This window comes from Eleutherodactylus coqui, chromosome 7, assembly GCF_035609145.1.
Source record: "Eleutherodactylus coqui strain aEleCoq1 chromosome 7, aEleCoq1.hap1, whole genome shotgun sequence".
NCBI classification, from domain to species: Eukaryota; Metazoa; Chordata; class Amphibia; order Anura; family Eleutherodactylidae; genus Eleutherodactylus; species Eleutherodactylus coqui.
In genome coordinates this window covers 175,013,275-175,028,080 of record NC_089843.1, presented here as the reverse complement: position 1 = coordinate 175,028,080, position 14,806 = coordinate 175,013,275, and the positions used below count along the sequence as shown (strand labels likewise).

General features: G+C 42.7%; 1 protein-coding gene across 2 annotated transcripts in view; it reads left to right on the top strand.

Annotated features, from left to right (window-relative positions):
- Window positions 1-13,368, top strand: part of SMARCAD1 (SWI/SNF-related, matrix-associated actin-dependent regulator of chromatin, subfamily a, containing DEAD/H box 1) — an 85,138-nt gene extending 71,770 nt beyond the window's left edge. For both annotated transcript variants that reach the window (XM_066574035.1, XM_066574036.1), the window contains 8 exons: window positions 2,100-2,195; window positions 4,052-4,169; window positions 5,198-5,319; window positions 7,073-7,261; window positions 8,393-8,511; window positions 9,806-9,988; window positions 10,894-11,003; window positions 12,853-13,368. In XM_066574035.1, the coding sequence (XP_066430132.1) occupies window positions 2,100-2,195; window positions 4,052-4,169; window positions 5,198-5,319; window positions 7,073-7,261; window positions 8,393-8,511; window positions 9,806-9,988; window positions 10,894-11,003; window positions 12,853-12,914 (999 nt within the window). In that variant the 3' untranslated portion in view covers window positions 12,915-13,368. The remainder of the gene's footprint in view (window positions 1-2,099; window positions 2,196-4,051; window positions 4,170-5,197; window positions 5,320-7,072; window positions 7,262-8,392; window positions 8,512-9,805; window positions 9,989-10,893; window positions 11,004-12,852) is intronic.
- The last annotated feature ends 1,438 nt before the right edge of the window (window positions 13,369-14,806 follow it).

The window sequence follows — 14,806 nt, the reverse complement described above, 5'->3', positions numbered from 1 at the left end:
CACACCTGTTCTTCATGTGGTAAAATGAAAAACGTTTGGTATTGTGGAACAATACAGGGTGACGGTGGCCTGGCGAACAGCTGATCTGCCGGGCTCCCACGCTACAGTTGCCATTGATCTGACCTGACCGCAGCATTTCCGCATCACAAACCCTGTCAAAATCCGCACCCCTAGTACAGATTTTGACTAGAATTGTACAGCGGCTCCGCGGCTGATTTTAGCCTGTTCAGCGCTCTTTCATCTCCTAATAATGCGCACTGCTGGACTCAGAGTGCAATGTACACCAGCAACGGTTACTCAGCGCCACAGCCATCATTCACGCCATGCCCCGTGTGATACCACTTCTGACGACGCACAGTTACAGGTGCGCACTGCGTTCTAGGTACAGCAGCAAGTGGTAAGGGAATATGAGAGGAGCGCTGCATAGGCTGAAATCGGCTGCTGATCCAAAGCAGAGTTTTCAGTCAAACCTTGGAAAATCCGCAGAATTTCCGCTGTGTGTGAACATACCCTAAAAAGTCATGTGCACTGTACGGCCAGCCAAAATCCTGAAGACATGAGCTTCAGTGTAAGAAAACATGCTAGAAGACTATGAAACTCCCCTGTCCAAAATAATCCCGTAGAGAAGGTGACTGCGATTCATCACGTAAAGCCCAAATCTTTATATAGCACCGATGTGTCCCACAGCGCTTTACAACCAGAGGGTACATGTAGGAACCAAGGGTGGATTCAAAATCTGCACCTGAAATATACAGAGAATAGAACCTATTGATTTCAGTAGGCCTGTTGAAACTCTCCTTTTTTTTTTTTTTTTTGCATATGCAGAAAAACGCAGCATACTCTACTTTGTGCGCATTTGTGCACCAAAAGTCCCCATAGTAGTTGGGGGGAGGGGTACAAATGAGATGCAAAACACAACAAGATGCGCAATTCTAATTAAGAAAAAGAGCACTACTGGAACTTATTAGGCTAAATAGCCACCTAAATCGGAGTGGTGTTGTGTTCTGTTTGCAAAAAAAAAACATCCCTTGTGAGCGCAAAAAGTACAGTACAATACGAGATATGCGCACCAAAAAGCCTTGTTTATAGCACAAATATGTAGTGCTGAGGCGTTCGCAAAAACGCTTACGTCTGTGCTAAGGAGCCCTAAATCAGAGAATACATACAGTATACAGGGCCCTGCTCACAAGAGCTTGCAATCTATGAGGAGAAGGGAAGACTCGTAAGGGACAAGCCCTTGTTCTGTACAATGGTCCAGTCGTCTTATATAAATATGGTATTATACAAGATAGGTGAGCCGGTCACCAGCCAGTATCTGGCTATGTACATAAGTGCATTAGGATGTATGGGGTGAGGGGGTACTGTGATCAGGTTTGGACAGAGGAACAGGATAAATGGGAAAGAGTTACATTAGCGGATGTGACCTATCGCCTTAATGAGAAATGTTTTTAGGGCACACTTAAAAGTGTGGGTGTTGGGAATTAATCTGATTGTCTGTGGTGGCGCATTCCAGAGAACTGGAGCAGCTTGGGAAGAGTCTCTTGGAGACTAAAGTGGGGAGGCTCAGGCTACAGCAGAACTTAGTGTGTGGTCATTAGCAGCATGGAGAGAAGTCAACATTTCTGTCTTATTCCTTGCAAGGTTTAGATGCAGATCCAAGGAATCACTAGAATATGTAGAAAGTGGCGGCATCCATCTGGGCGTGTAGTTATCAATGGTCTATATCCAGCATATACAATGAGACCTGACACTTTGTATTACACTTCACACAAACCCTTAGGCAGGACAATGTATACACGTAGGATATGTATATAATAACCAATCAGAGTATTACTTTCTTCCTAAGGCATCACTGATGCTGATTGTGTATTCACAGTGCCTTTACCATGGATGCTGGATAATGCTCCTAACACACACGCTGCTCAGACTTAAAGGGACTTGGCATATTCCAAAAGTATTTTTTTTCCAATTACTGGGTTATTGATAGGAGCTGTTCTTTGAACCAAGAAAGTTTGTTTTGCAATTGCATGTATATTAGCATGACCAAATACGGCACAGGAGATACTAATCCAGTAATTCCTTATGATCTGTTCATGTAGAAGTCTACGGATGAGCAAAGCACATTTGAAAAGGAGAGAATTGCCCATGCAAAAAAGATCATGAAGCCATTTATTCTCAAAAGAGTAAAAAATGAGGTAAGAGATACATAATATATCCTAATAAATCCGCCATTTCATAAAGTATTCCATATAATTATAGATTATCTTGTACATGGGGTTTTCAAGAGTACACTGGGGACATAAATAAGACTATTAACCCCTAAGTGACAAGCCCATAGTAATTTTACCTGCTGGGCTTTTAATCCCCGAGGACGTAAAAAGATGCTTCCTCTGGTGATTAAGGATTTCATCTTCCCTGGAGATAATATTAGGTACGTAAGGCCCCCGGATTTATACGCAGACCTTACCCTGGCTTAGGCGTACGTGCCCATCGCCAAAATTGCGGCTGCATGCGGAAAACCCACATATTGCCGTGGAAATTTTAACATCTCCCCGCACCTGGCTACTAAATGTAGCAGAGAGCCTGGAGATCTCACGGGGGGCCGCAGTATGCGGTTCTTGGTCATGTGATCGCCGTTATCCAATGGTTAACGGCGATCATGTAAAAGTAAAAAAACGTGAGGGGAGCTGAAATTACTTACCTTGGGCCTCCGACAACGTACCCCGACTGGATTCTTATCCGTGCACCTTTCCCCAGCTTTGGCGCATGCGCCCATCGCGAAAATAGTGAACTAAGGTGCAGAAGCTGGGGAGGGCCTGAGAAATTTAAAATCTATTTGCTCCTGGCTACTAAAGGTAGCTGAGAGCTTGGAGCAGTAACTAAGGGCCGCGGTGAGTGGTCTCCGGTCACGTGATCACCATTATTCAATAATAATCAATATAATCCCCTATTCTGTACATTTTAGAAAATAAATCTGCAGTTACACTTTAGAGGTGGACACAACTATATAGAGAGTCAGAGCTATACACAAATAAAACCAACATTGGCTTTTTATATTTTTATTCCCATACGTCCACTGAAGCTGTTATGTAATCTTCCTGCCTACTTTCCCACAGCGCTTTTATACTACCCTCCTGCCTCCTCTCATCTGCACCCCCCACCCCCCCCCCCACCCACTCTGTATAAGGAAAAGCAGTTCTGTGCTGACAGCTTCTCCTTCTCCCAGCGCTCACCTGTTCCCCGCTGGATCCCGTGCACTGTCATTGTTTCAGAGCATCAGGTGTAAAGTACTGTATTATCACAACCTACTGCATGGAGTCTGGTGGGAAATGGACAAAATTGTCTGTAACACAGTACGGCTTCTTCTCTTCACAATGTTGAGGGACGGAGGCTGGAGCAGTATGTATAACAGATGGCAGCAGAGGAAACTTACAACACAGTGGTTGAAATCTATTTAATAAAGCAGAAGACAGGCCTTTATTACTATAATCTACATAAGTTGTTGTGCCTGCACTAGAGCTAACGGTGTAGGCACAGTGCAGACGGGAAGGTAGTTGAAGACAAATTTCCCCAGTAATGACATCTAGCTGCATGTCTCATAGAAAACCCCTAATCAGCTCTGTATAGAATAGGCTAATTAAACACATTTCAAAAAATACTTAAAATTGCCTATTCTGTACATTTTAGGGGAAAAAAATTAAATGGGGTTACACTTTAATATTTCTTGCATGTCTTTAAGGATTCCAATTTCTATGGACACAAAGTTTATGCAGTTGCACATCATATAGTGAAAGTATACAGCAGACGCCAGGATTATGTTTTTAATTTCGTTTCTAGCACCAAACATCGCAGTATGTGTTGTTAAGGGAACATCCATCTGTAACCTTGATTATAAACCCGTCGATGCCCCACAATGTAATGTAGCAGTCTTGCAGTCACGGGGTGTGATAGTTTTCCATAGTTTTTAGAACATCGTGTTTGAATTCATGCCTGTGAGTGTAGTAGTGTTCTTTCTGCACTGTGAATAACCCACTTGTTTCTGCTTCGTCAGGTCCTCAAGCAGTTGCCTCCTAAACAAGATCACGTTCACTTCTGCCAACTGTCCAAGAAGCAGCAGCAGCTGTATGATGATTTAATGATTAAACTGAAGAGGTCGATTGAGGGACCAGGTAAATCTTTTTACCAGTACTTATTAAGGGCTAATGCCCACGGACGGATTTCTGCTACGTTTCCCACGTCAAAATAATGCTGCTATTAGGTTCTATTGAACCTAATAGCTTTTCTGCCAGCCAATGCCCACATGCGTGATTTTACAGCGGATTTATGCGATCGGTAAAAAAACGCGGCATGTTCTATTCTCTATGGATTTACGCCGTGGGAGGTCTCCATCAATATAGCCTTGATGGAGACTGTGGAAAAACGCGTAATATTCCGTGGCCGTGGCTTGTTTTCAAACATGGGACTCCCGCGACATAAAATCACGGGCATATCCCGCTCCGTCCATGGGCATAAGCCCTAAAGGGAACCTGTCGCCCCTTGTAGAGCAGGAGAAGCCGAGTAGTTTGAAAAATAGTTTTATCAGAAAAGGTTCACTATAACTTAGTGATTGAAACAGTTGCTCTTTCTAATTTCCCATTTAGACGGGATGACAGTCGTCTTAAATGCATGAGGGCTGCCGTTGGCACTCGTGAAGAACGTTTAGACAGGCAGAGATTACCACTGGATCGCAGGCTTCTCGCTTCACCTATGTGAAGTGGGGAGCGTTTGCACTCGGTGAAAATCCCGCCATCCAGCAATGATTTTTATTCTTTCACTTTTTGTTATTGCAGACTTTCAAACTATCTTTCTTGCACTTACACTGGATGATTATTGCTCATTTTCATTGGTTTGAATGAATTTTGAGCGATAATCGTCCCGTGTAAATGGCCCTTAAGCTTAGGCGTCCAGTGGATGGTCTCACTCCAATGATCGTCAGCCTTCCCTGTATGAGTGTACCTACAGAGATAGCTGTCAATCACTGGTTGGACCACCCAGTGGACTCCTGAGTTATATAGTTTTGTCAGCTTTTCTTACTGTATCCCATGCTGCTGGCACACCGGACTGCATGTTTAATTACAGTTTTACTCTGAGACAACCCCATTAAGTAGGTCATTTGCATTCTTAACTGTGTGTTTAAGTAGTTGTTTTTTCTTTTTAGAAAAAAATTCTGAGCTTTGCAATGTAATGATGCACTTAAGAAAGATGGCCAATCACCCGCTGCTACACAGGCAGTATTACACAGCCGAAAAATTACGCTCCATGTCCAAACTAATGCTCAAGGTAATTACATCTCCATCCAAGTTGTGATATGTGATATAATGATCAGCAGTCTGTGCCTTATAATATATTGTGCCCTTGCGGTGATGGAAATCCTCTCTCCATATGCGCTTCCTTCTGAGCCTGTGAGGAAGGGCTGCAGGGAGAAGAGAGCCACAGCCTGGATCAGTGAGGAAGTGGATTTCACACTTCTTAGGCTGCTTTCACATAGGAGAGAAAAACAATGCTACAAACGCATGTTTGTGAAACCCATGCTTTTTAATGGTTTCATTCACATTAGTGATGTTTTTACGGATGCTATGTTCTGAGAGAAAAAATCCCAGCATGCTCTTTCTGCGTGGTATTTTTTATGTCCCATGATTCCCTATGAAACCTTTTTGTCTATCACATCACACAAACGTGCAATGTGATTTTAACATTTGAAACTCCTGTTGACTTTTGCAATAAAAAATTGCGCAATTTTATGGCGGGCAGCAGCAATGCAAGATTATTCTCAAGAAAAAGCATCGCTGATGCTAAAATATCATGGGAACAAAGCTGCGATATTGCCGCGATTTTGTAGCGGTGACCTCGCTGTCACCTGTGTGAAAGAAGACTTATAGTCACTGGAGCAAGGCGGGGTTTATTAGGCAACACTAAAAAGTACAAGTGATCACAAGTTGCTGGTGCAATTGCTATAAATACTATAAAAATGTAACCTACAAAAAATAGCAAAATTGCTTTCTTCCCTTTTTTTTTGTTTTTTTTTTGCATTGCACCCAACTTTAAAAATTTCTAACAATTGTTCAGTATCTTGTATGGTACATTAAATTGTACCGTTAGAAAATACAACCTGCCTTGCAAAAAAACAAGCCGTCATATAGCCGTCAATAGAAAAATGTTATGGCTCTTGGAAGGAGCGACAAAGAAACCAAAGCAGAAAAATGAAAAATCTGATATTAAAAGGGTTTAAATTTTATAAGGCTGTTGTATTTTTTATGTCTTTCCACGTGGCCTGTGCTAAACCAGCAGAGGGCAGTAATTAGAGAGAATCCTGCAGCCCGAGACCAAACAGGGAATCTGCAGTATCTTCAATCCAATGCTACGTTTACAATCAGTACAGATTATTTACTTAAAGCCAAGTGCTTGTAATGTGACTGAGCGCTACTTGTAGATATGACATGTAAAGTGTTAATCTACAGTTGATGCGCTTGTATATATTTCATACTGAATATTTTTTCATCTTGTGTAATATATGAAAAGCCGGTAATGTACATTTATTTAACTAATGAAAAAAGCCATAAGAGCCACCATGGACCCATAGACTTGTGCCTCATGCCCACCTGCATGCATCCACAGCGAGTGTGCCATCTGGCAGTGCAGTGCATGCCACGCCGGAGCTGGGCTGTGACGCGGATTCCCACGATACTTCCCCTGTGCTCACACTGTGGAAGTATCGCAGGACAGACTGCTTCCATTGACTCCAATGAAAGACGTCCGTGTGGTTTTCCGCACACAATAGAACACGCTGCAATTCTCCCCCACGAGCGGAAAATCACATTTGAGTAACTTAGTGGTACTCTGCAATAATCTGCACCTTTCTACGTGGCGATACTAGAATGGGGTCCGCTGTCATGGAATATAAATTATTTCAAATACTCCGAAGCAAACACAGCGCACTTTTTTCCTCCTTTTTTTGAATTAAAATAGTACTTTATAGCTGGTGCCTATTTTTATGTTTTTCTTAACGTGTAATTGTTTTCCCCCGTTCATTTAGGAACCAACACATTGTGAAGCCAATCCTGATCTAATCTTCGAGGACATGGAAGTTATGACGGACTTTGAGCTGCACAGACTTTGCTCTGAATTCTCAAGCCTCTCTCAATATAAACTTGAAAAGGAAGTGCTGTTGGATTCTGGGAAATTTGAGGTTCTCGACCAACTATTGTCGGACAGCAAGAAAAAGGTATCACAATTTGTACCTGTTGTAAGAACCTTAAACATGGCAGTGCCAGTGGGTGCAGCCAAGCATTGCACAAGTATGGTCTGACCTTCCTGGTTAATCTGTATACATTAAACCATGGCTCTAACCCCTTGAGCACACTGACATTTTTTTTTTTCTCCTCCCTGCATTCAAGAAATTGTAACTTTATTTTTCTGATGATCTACTTGAATGAAGGCTTGTTTGTAGGATTAATTGTATTTTCCAATGGTACAATTTACTGCACCATATAATGTACTAAAAAATATATAGAAAATTCAAACTGGGGTGAAATTAAAGAGAACTACAACTGCACAATTTTTTGGGGGGGAGGAGGAGTGCTTTCCTTTTACACCACACACGCTATGGTAAAAATGACATGCAGCGTTATATTCTGGGTCTGTACAATTACGGCAATAGCAAATTTATGTAGTGCTATTGTTTATACTAAATAAAATATCTTTAAAAAATTGCATTCTATCGCCATCTTCTCACCGCTAGGTCTTAATTTTTCCATCAATGGCGTTTAGAGTTGTGTGAACGCTTTTTAATTATTTATTTTTTCGCTGAACAACCTTCATTTTCTATTGGTACCATTTTGGGATACATATCACTTTTTGATTTCCTCTTAGACAATTTTTCTTGGAGACTGGGTGATGAAAAACCCGCAATTGTGTTTTGTTTTTCTCCTTACGGCATTCATCATGTGGGATAAATAATGCATTATTTTAATAGATTAAACTTTTATGGACGTGGCAATAGCAAATGTGTTTGGCGCTTTTGTTTTGGTTTTTTTTTTGTAATGCTAAAATAAATGTGTGTTGGAAAAAAAAACTACTTATTTTAACTTCTCTTTACATTTTTCAGGGACTTGCAGTAGCGGTAGTTTGATTGCCTATATAGCTGTTGAGTCCGAGCACTTGGCAATCCTCCAGTTCTGTCATTGAAATTAATGTCTGTCCTCCACTCTGTTCATGTTAGGACCTTCAGTACCCCGTTCTCTGAATCTGTGGAGGTCTCAGCAGATGGATCCCCATGATCATCGCTATTCCCTATCCTATAACTGCTAGAAACTGCAATTCTAGTGCATGACTCATCTTAATATTTTTGTTGCAGGGGGCCAGAGTGGTACTCTTCAGCCAGTTCACCATGATGCTGGATATTCTAGAAGTTTTCCTAAGCCATCACCAGCATAGATATATTCGGCTAGATGGAAAAACACAAATCTCTGAAAGGTAACTAGAAATTGTTTATTATGCTCTTATTTGTACAATTATTTGTCCTTATTGTATACAGTGGGGTTAACAGGGGTTATCCAGGAAGAGCCTGCCAGGATACATCGAGGTCGGAGTGGAAGAGCTGCCCTGACCCTTTCTATAGTGGCCGGCGCTCATAATTGCAAGTTCAGCTCTCACTGCAATCAATGGGACCCCAGACTGCAATTAAAAGCGCAGAGCCTATTGATTTCAATTACCAGCGCTGCCCACACCCCAGTGTATCCTAGCAGAATCTTTCTGATTAACCCCTTTAAGCATGGCATAGAAGGTGAACATACCGCAGCTAAAAGAAGCAAGAAAAGCAATAGTGGCGTTTTGTTTTGTTTTTTTGTTTTTTTTAATGCTTTTAATCAATTGTTTCACGTGCAGATATAGTTTCACAGAATTTGACATTTTTAAATCTGATATCTTGCTTTTACTTTAAATTTGTGCAGTGATTTTATACCATTTCCAGCTTTGTCTTCTACAACATGATAGCACATTTGTGACTGTGGACACCAGAGGTATGCACTAGTGTTTCCTTAGACAGAACAGATGCAGCAAGGGTCTGCTACTTCATAAGCTCTTTATACAAATACACAAGGTATATGGGCATGCTGCCCCTCTTTCCTCAAGGACCCCTAAAGTGTTGCCCCTTGCCCAAGTCTCAGGGTATGACGGGGAAGATTGCCTTGTCGCTACAGAGTTTGTAAGAGGCTTGTATTACATATTAATACTTGTGTATTTATATCAAAAGATTAAAGTGGCAAAAGTTGGAAAGCAATCGCTACAACTGTTCTTGGTTGGGCATGGCCATTAATGACACATACCGAACTGTGTGACTCTGAGCTACCCAGCCTTGCCACAGTGCAGACCGGTAGTGTGAAATCCGCTTGTTCTGGCTGTCCCTCTCCCCAGCCATGCTTAAAACTAGATGTGTGTTCATATCGTTATATCAGACCCCAAACAGGCTCACTAAGAAGTCAGTGGGTGGCATCAAATTGTCCCCTCCTTAAACTAGAGACTGAAACAATGTACAGTATTTCCGTTGTGTCCCACAGACTAATGGATATGGGCCTTCGGTAGTGTCAAACCCAGGGGCCCTGCGTTAACCACACATAGCAGATTGGGCTATTGTAGTAAATACCTCTGCTTCATACCTACCTCTACATTTCAGCACATGGTCCCAGAGCTCGGCGTGTTCTCTGGGCTTTGTACTGGCTGAGTATCACAATATCTTTAAGATTTAAACCCAGCCTGTCTTTCATCACAGGATACATCTTATAGATCAGTTCAATAGCGACATGGATATATTCATATTCCTTCTGTCTACGAAAGCGGGCGGACTTGGAATCAATCTGACTTCAGCCAACGTTGTAATCCTGCATGACATTGACTGCAATCCTTACAATGACAAGCAGGCCGAAGACCGGTGCCACCGAGTGGGACAGACCAAGTAAGGAGGAGTTGTATTACTATTCTGTCTGGTCTATTGTTCAGAATGCCTTAGATTAAATCTTCCTTAACAAGACCACAGTAACATTTTCTAATCTGTTTTAATGTACTGTTTAACCACTCAAGGACATGGCTATTTTGGGCATGAGGACTTGATGATTTTTGGAGGATTTTCATCTCCACTTTTTAAAAGCCATAACTTTTTTACTTTTCCATCGATTAGGCCGTATGAGTGCTTGCTTTTTGCATGCCGAACTGTAGTTTTTATTGGTGCCATTTTTGAATACATAGACCTATATTGTAAAAGTTTTTTTGTTTTTTTTTAATGGTGGCAGGGAGCGAAAACACAACAATTCTGCCATAGATTTTATTTTTTTTAACATCATCAATCATGCAGCATGAATGTGACAATACATTTTTTTCTGCGGGACGGTATGATTAAAAGGATACCAAAATTGGTATGAGCTTGCTTTTTGCGTGACTAGTTGTAGTTTGTTCACGTTATTGTACAAGTCCTTATGGATACGCCGATGCCAAATATGTGGGATCCTCATTTTACCTCTTTTAGTTGTTTTTTTTCAAGTTTTTGGAATGCATGATATTGTACTTTGAATGGCACCATTGAAGAATACATTTCCTCACACACAAAAAAAAACAAAAAAAAAAACAAGCCCTCATAAGGATATGTCTCCGGAAAAATAAAAAGTGCTGATTTTTTTTTAAAGTAGTACCAAAACTGTAGAATGCGACCTGGACACAGGCACATCAGTGGCCGTTGGTCATGAAAGGGTTAAGAGAGGTGTAGGAAATGCCTGTTTTGTTCAATTTGGGCCTCAGAAGAAACTTACTGATAGTAATACGTTTTGTACAGTACAAACTGGTTTTGTTTTTTTCTTCTCCCTCCAGGGAAGTTACTGTTAACCGATTGATCGGCAAAGGAACAATTGAAGAGTCCATGTTAAAAATCAGTCAACAAAAGTTGAGACTGGAGCAAGATATGACAACCTCAAATACAGGTACGTCTCAGATATTTCAGTCTAAGGGTGTGTTCACACACAGCTGATGTGGTGTGGATCTGCTGCAGATTTCACCATTTCCATTAAATTGAAATCTGTGGCAGATCTGCACCAAAATCTTCAGCAAATTAGCGATATGCGACCGCACCCTAAAACACATTTCTGTGGTTGCAGTAGTCCATCTTACAGACAGTCCTTCTGAAGAGTATAGATCACCATGCAGCTAGAGCTTTACATTTCAAATATTGATTATCAGATAGGCCGAATGCCCACGGATGGATTATCACTGCGGAATTCATGGCCAGACGCCCGCCGTGAATGCCACAGCAATGACCGTCCATAGACATGCTGTAGTAAACAATTTTTCCCTGCCCACGGATAGAAATCGACTGCGTTCCCCCCATTTCCCCCCCCCCCCCTAGAATTGCAGCATGTTCTATTCTGTGCATAAAATCGCATGGAGTGCTTCCATTGCGGTCAATAGAAGCCGTCCGTCCTGTGATATTTCGTGCAGTGGGCACAGCAGAAGTACCGCGAGAACCCGAGTCACAGCCCAGCATTGGCGTATCATGCGCTGCCCTGCGCATGCTCGCCGGATAAGACACTTGTGGCGGATCCGGAGAGGTGAGTATAGGGTCTCTGGGTGGAGGCACTGGGTGTGATTCCGTTGCAATATTTTGCAGTCGGTATCCGACCAAACCTTGAGCATATGAGGCCATAATATAGTGTCATTGGAAGACTTAAGTTCATATACCCACATAGTTGTGTTTTTTATTTGCTTAGTTGTTCTGCTGCTGTTCTACACTGGTTTATTTCAAGATTTTGCATAATACAAACCTAAAAAGATTAAAGGCAGAATACTAGAGTCTCCCTCTGCAGCAGAGCTAAGTGGCACATGGCTGGTGGGGGCCCCTGTTAAAGACCTTGCAATGGGGCCCAGGAGCTGCAAGTTACACCTCTGTATGCTGCATTGGGATATAGGCCATCATACTCTTCACCGAAGACTTATAGCGGTTAGTGGTCTACTGATGCATTGAGATTGCCAAGTGATTTACCTGCTCATCCATCATACAGGCATAGAACATGGATGAATATATGGATTCCTGGATGAACATGTCTCGGATAAATAATAATAATCTGTATTTGTATACCGCCAACTTATTCCGCAGCGCTTTCAAGCATGGGATACATGTACCTCACGTAATTGTTGTATTGTTTGCAATCAATTTGAAACAGTTGGTACAGGAGGTATAAGGGGGGGGGGCGAGGCATGGGGAAGACAGGCAGTAGGGGATTTCATGTGGAAATCAGTTAATAGAAAGTAGACTGGGTGGGGCCGTAAGAAAATGCAGGGGTAGATGTCATATGTGATTGGCAGGGCAGAAGGTGTGAGGATCCATAGGGATGGGCGGGGGACTAGGCCAGGGGATTTGGTATGCTTCCCTGAAGAGGTGTGTTTTAAGGCACGTCTAAAATTTCGTAAATCAGGAATTGTCCGGATGCCTTGGGGTAGAGCGTTGCATAGGATGGGTGCTGCTCTGGTGAAGTCCTGTAGACGAGCATGTTAGGTTCGTATTAGAGGGGTGTTTAGTCTGAGTGTGTTAGCGAATCGTGGGGGGCCTGGGTGGTGTACGGACAGGAGGGAGGCGATGTATGGTGGCGTGGCGCCATGCAGAGCTTTGTGGGTGAAGGTGTGGAGTTTAAATTTAGTTCTGCAGTGGATGGGCAGCCAATGCAGAGTAACAGCTGAATTTGAGTACATTGTTAAAAAAAATGCATTTGTTATATTTAGTTACTTTTAGTATGCTTTGTGAAAGAATAATACCCTTTCCTTTTTTTTTTTGCCTAGGGGATGAAGGGACCATACCTCTTGACATGGCAACACTTCTAAAAACATCCCTAGGTCTTTAACAAGCCCTTCACTGTCTGCATGATTGTGGAGATGCAGTTTAAATCCATTGGTTTTCTACTGCCTTGAGAACTTTGTACAGCTTTCCTTCAATTTCCTATAATAGCTGCTATTATTTTACAGTTTAGTAAACTTGAACTGTATAAGACACAAAATGTAGTATTTCATACCTGCGGCAGCTGAATAAACAACTTTTTTGGAAAATGGCAAAAGCATTCTTGATATGAGAATTTGATGTTTGTAACAAATTCATTAGTTCTTTAGGTGTCACTATATTTTGTACAATATCATTTCCCTACCTCTTTAATGCTGTCTGCTGTATTCTTATGTATGTGTATATTTTATATGTTATGTTTGGTTCTTACATGTCTCCATTTTTTTTCTATGCCATTAAAAAGAATGAATTTTGATGATTTTTTTTTTTTACATTTCAAAAAATAAAATATTTGCAGAGTCCTCTGTTTTGTTGGTACATTGTGTGCTAATATTTTTCCCCACTTTGTCCATCCTAACAGCACGCACATGAAGGTTGCCCTTTGACCTTGTTGGGACAGGAAGAGAAGATTTTAAAAGGCCACCTCCCACCGTCATTCTCCAGTGTTCTTCCTGTCCCAACGGGACACAAGGGAGAGTTTCATGTGTGCTGAGGATCCGTACTTGGACTCTTACCTGGATTCGGCAGATCTTTGCACCACCGCCCCGCGAATGTCGCACATCGGGGTGGGGAGGGTGGGGTTGGAGTCCAGTGGTTTCCTGATGGAGCAGAAGGTCCCTGCACAAAGGCCGGGCATCCCTGCGGAGGAGACAAAAAAAGAAAATATAATTACAGAGGTCTGGCTTCTGCCGCGACAGTAAGTCCAGACTTTCCCTAAAAAGTCAGCCTCTTACCTGTCTCCCTGGCTGGACTTACGGTGTGACTTGCGGCTTGAGACACGGCTGCGGGTCGTCGGGCGCGCCTCATCGGCTGGTGACATGCGCCACGACGGCCGAGGGCGGGGCCACGCTGGCTGATGACGCAGCATTTGCTGGTGGCATGGCTGCGCCTGTGGGTGACGCAGTTGCGCTCGCTGAGCGTCGGGATGATGCGCACGCACATTGGGGGCGTGACCTCCGATTACGTCAGATGCCGGGAATGTGCTGGAAGGCGCCAAAGTCAAATAAAAAGCCATCCTTTTCCCGGGCAGCTCACCCTTTTGGGGATTCTGCCACACTTCTTCTAACCAGCTCTAAAGGAAAATGGAGACCGTGGTAGGAGACAGGGGAAGTGCAGCAAGTGAGTAAATCACTTGGACAAAAGGACCCGTCATGTAATTACACTATTATCCTCCAAGTTAATAGCCTCTGCTGCATTTCTATTGCAGGAGGATGTATCCAAAAAATTGGAATCCAAAAGAAGGCTCAGGAAGTGCGCATTAGGTGTCAAAAAACTGGACGATAATACGAAAAAGATTGTATGTAGTCGCAGATTATTTGAGCCGGGAGGAAATAAATGCAGGAAACTGGTCCCGGACCATGGACGTATTCCAGTCTCTAACAGCCCAGTGGGGCTCCCCGCAAGTGGACTTGTTTGCGGACAAAAACAATACAAAGTGCCAAAACTTTTATTCCCTGAACATCAGAGACAAACCATTGGCAATGGACGCCTTATCTGAAAATTGGGAGATGGAGCTGGCCTATGCCTTTCCTCCCCTTCCTCTGATAACCCGAGTTCTAAGGAAAATCCACAACAGCCAAACCAGGGTTATTCTGATAGCACCTGCGTGGCCAAAAAGACCCTGGTACCCGCTGTTAAAATCTCTGCTCATAGATACTCCGATTGACCTTCCCCTGAGGCAGGACCTTCTGTCCCAAGGTCCAGTCTTCTGGTAGGAGTTTCACCAGTTGAAGCTGACAG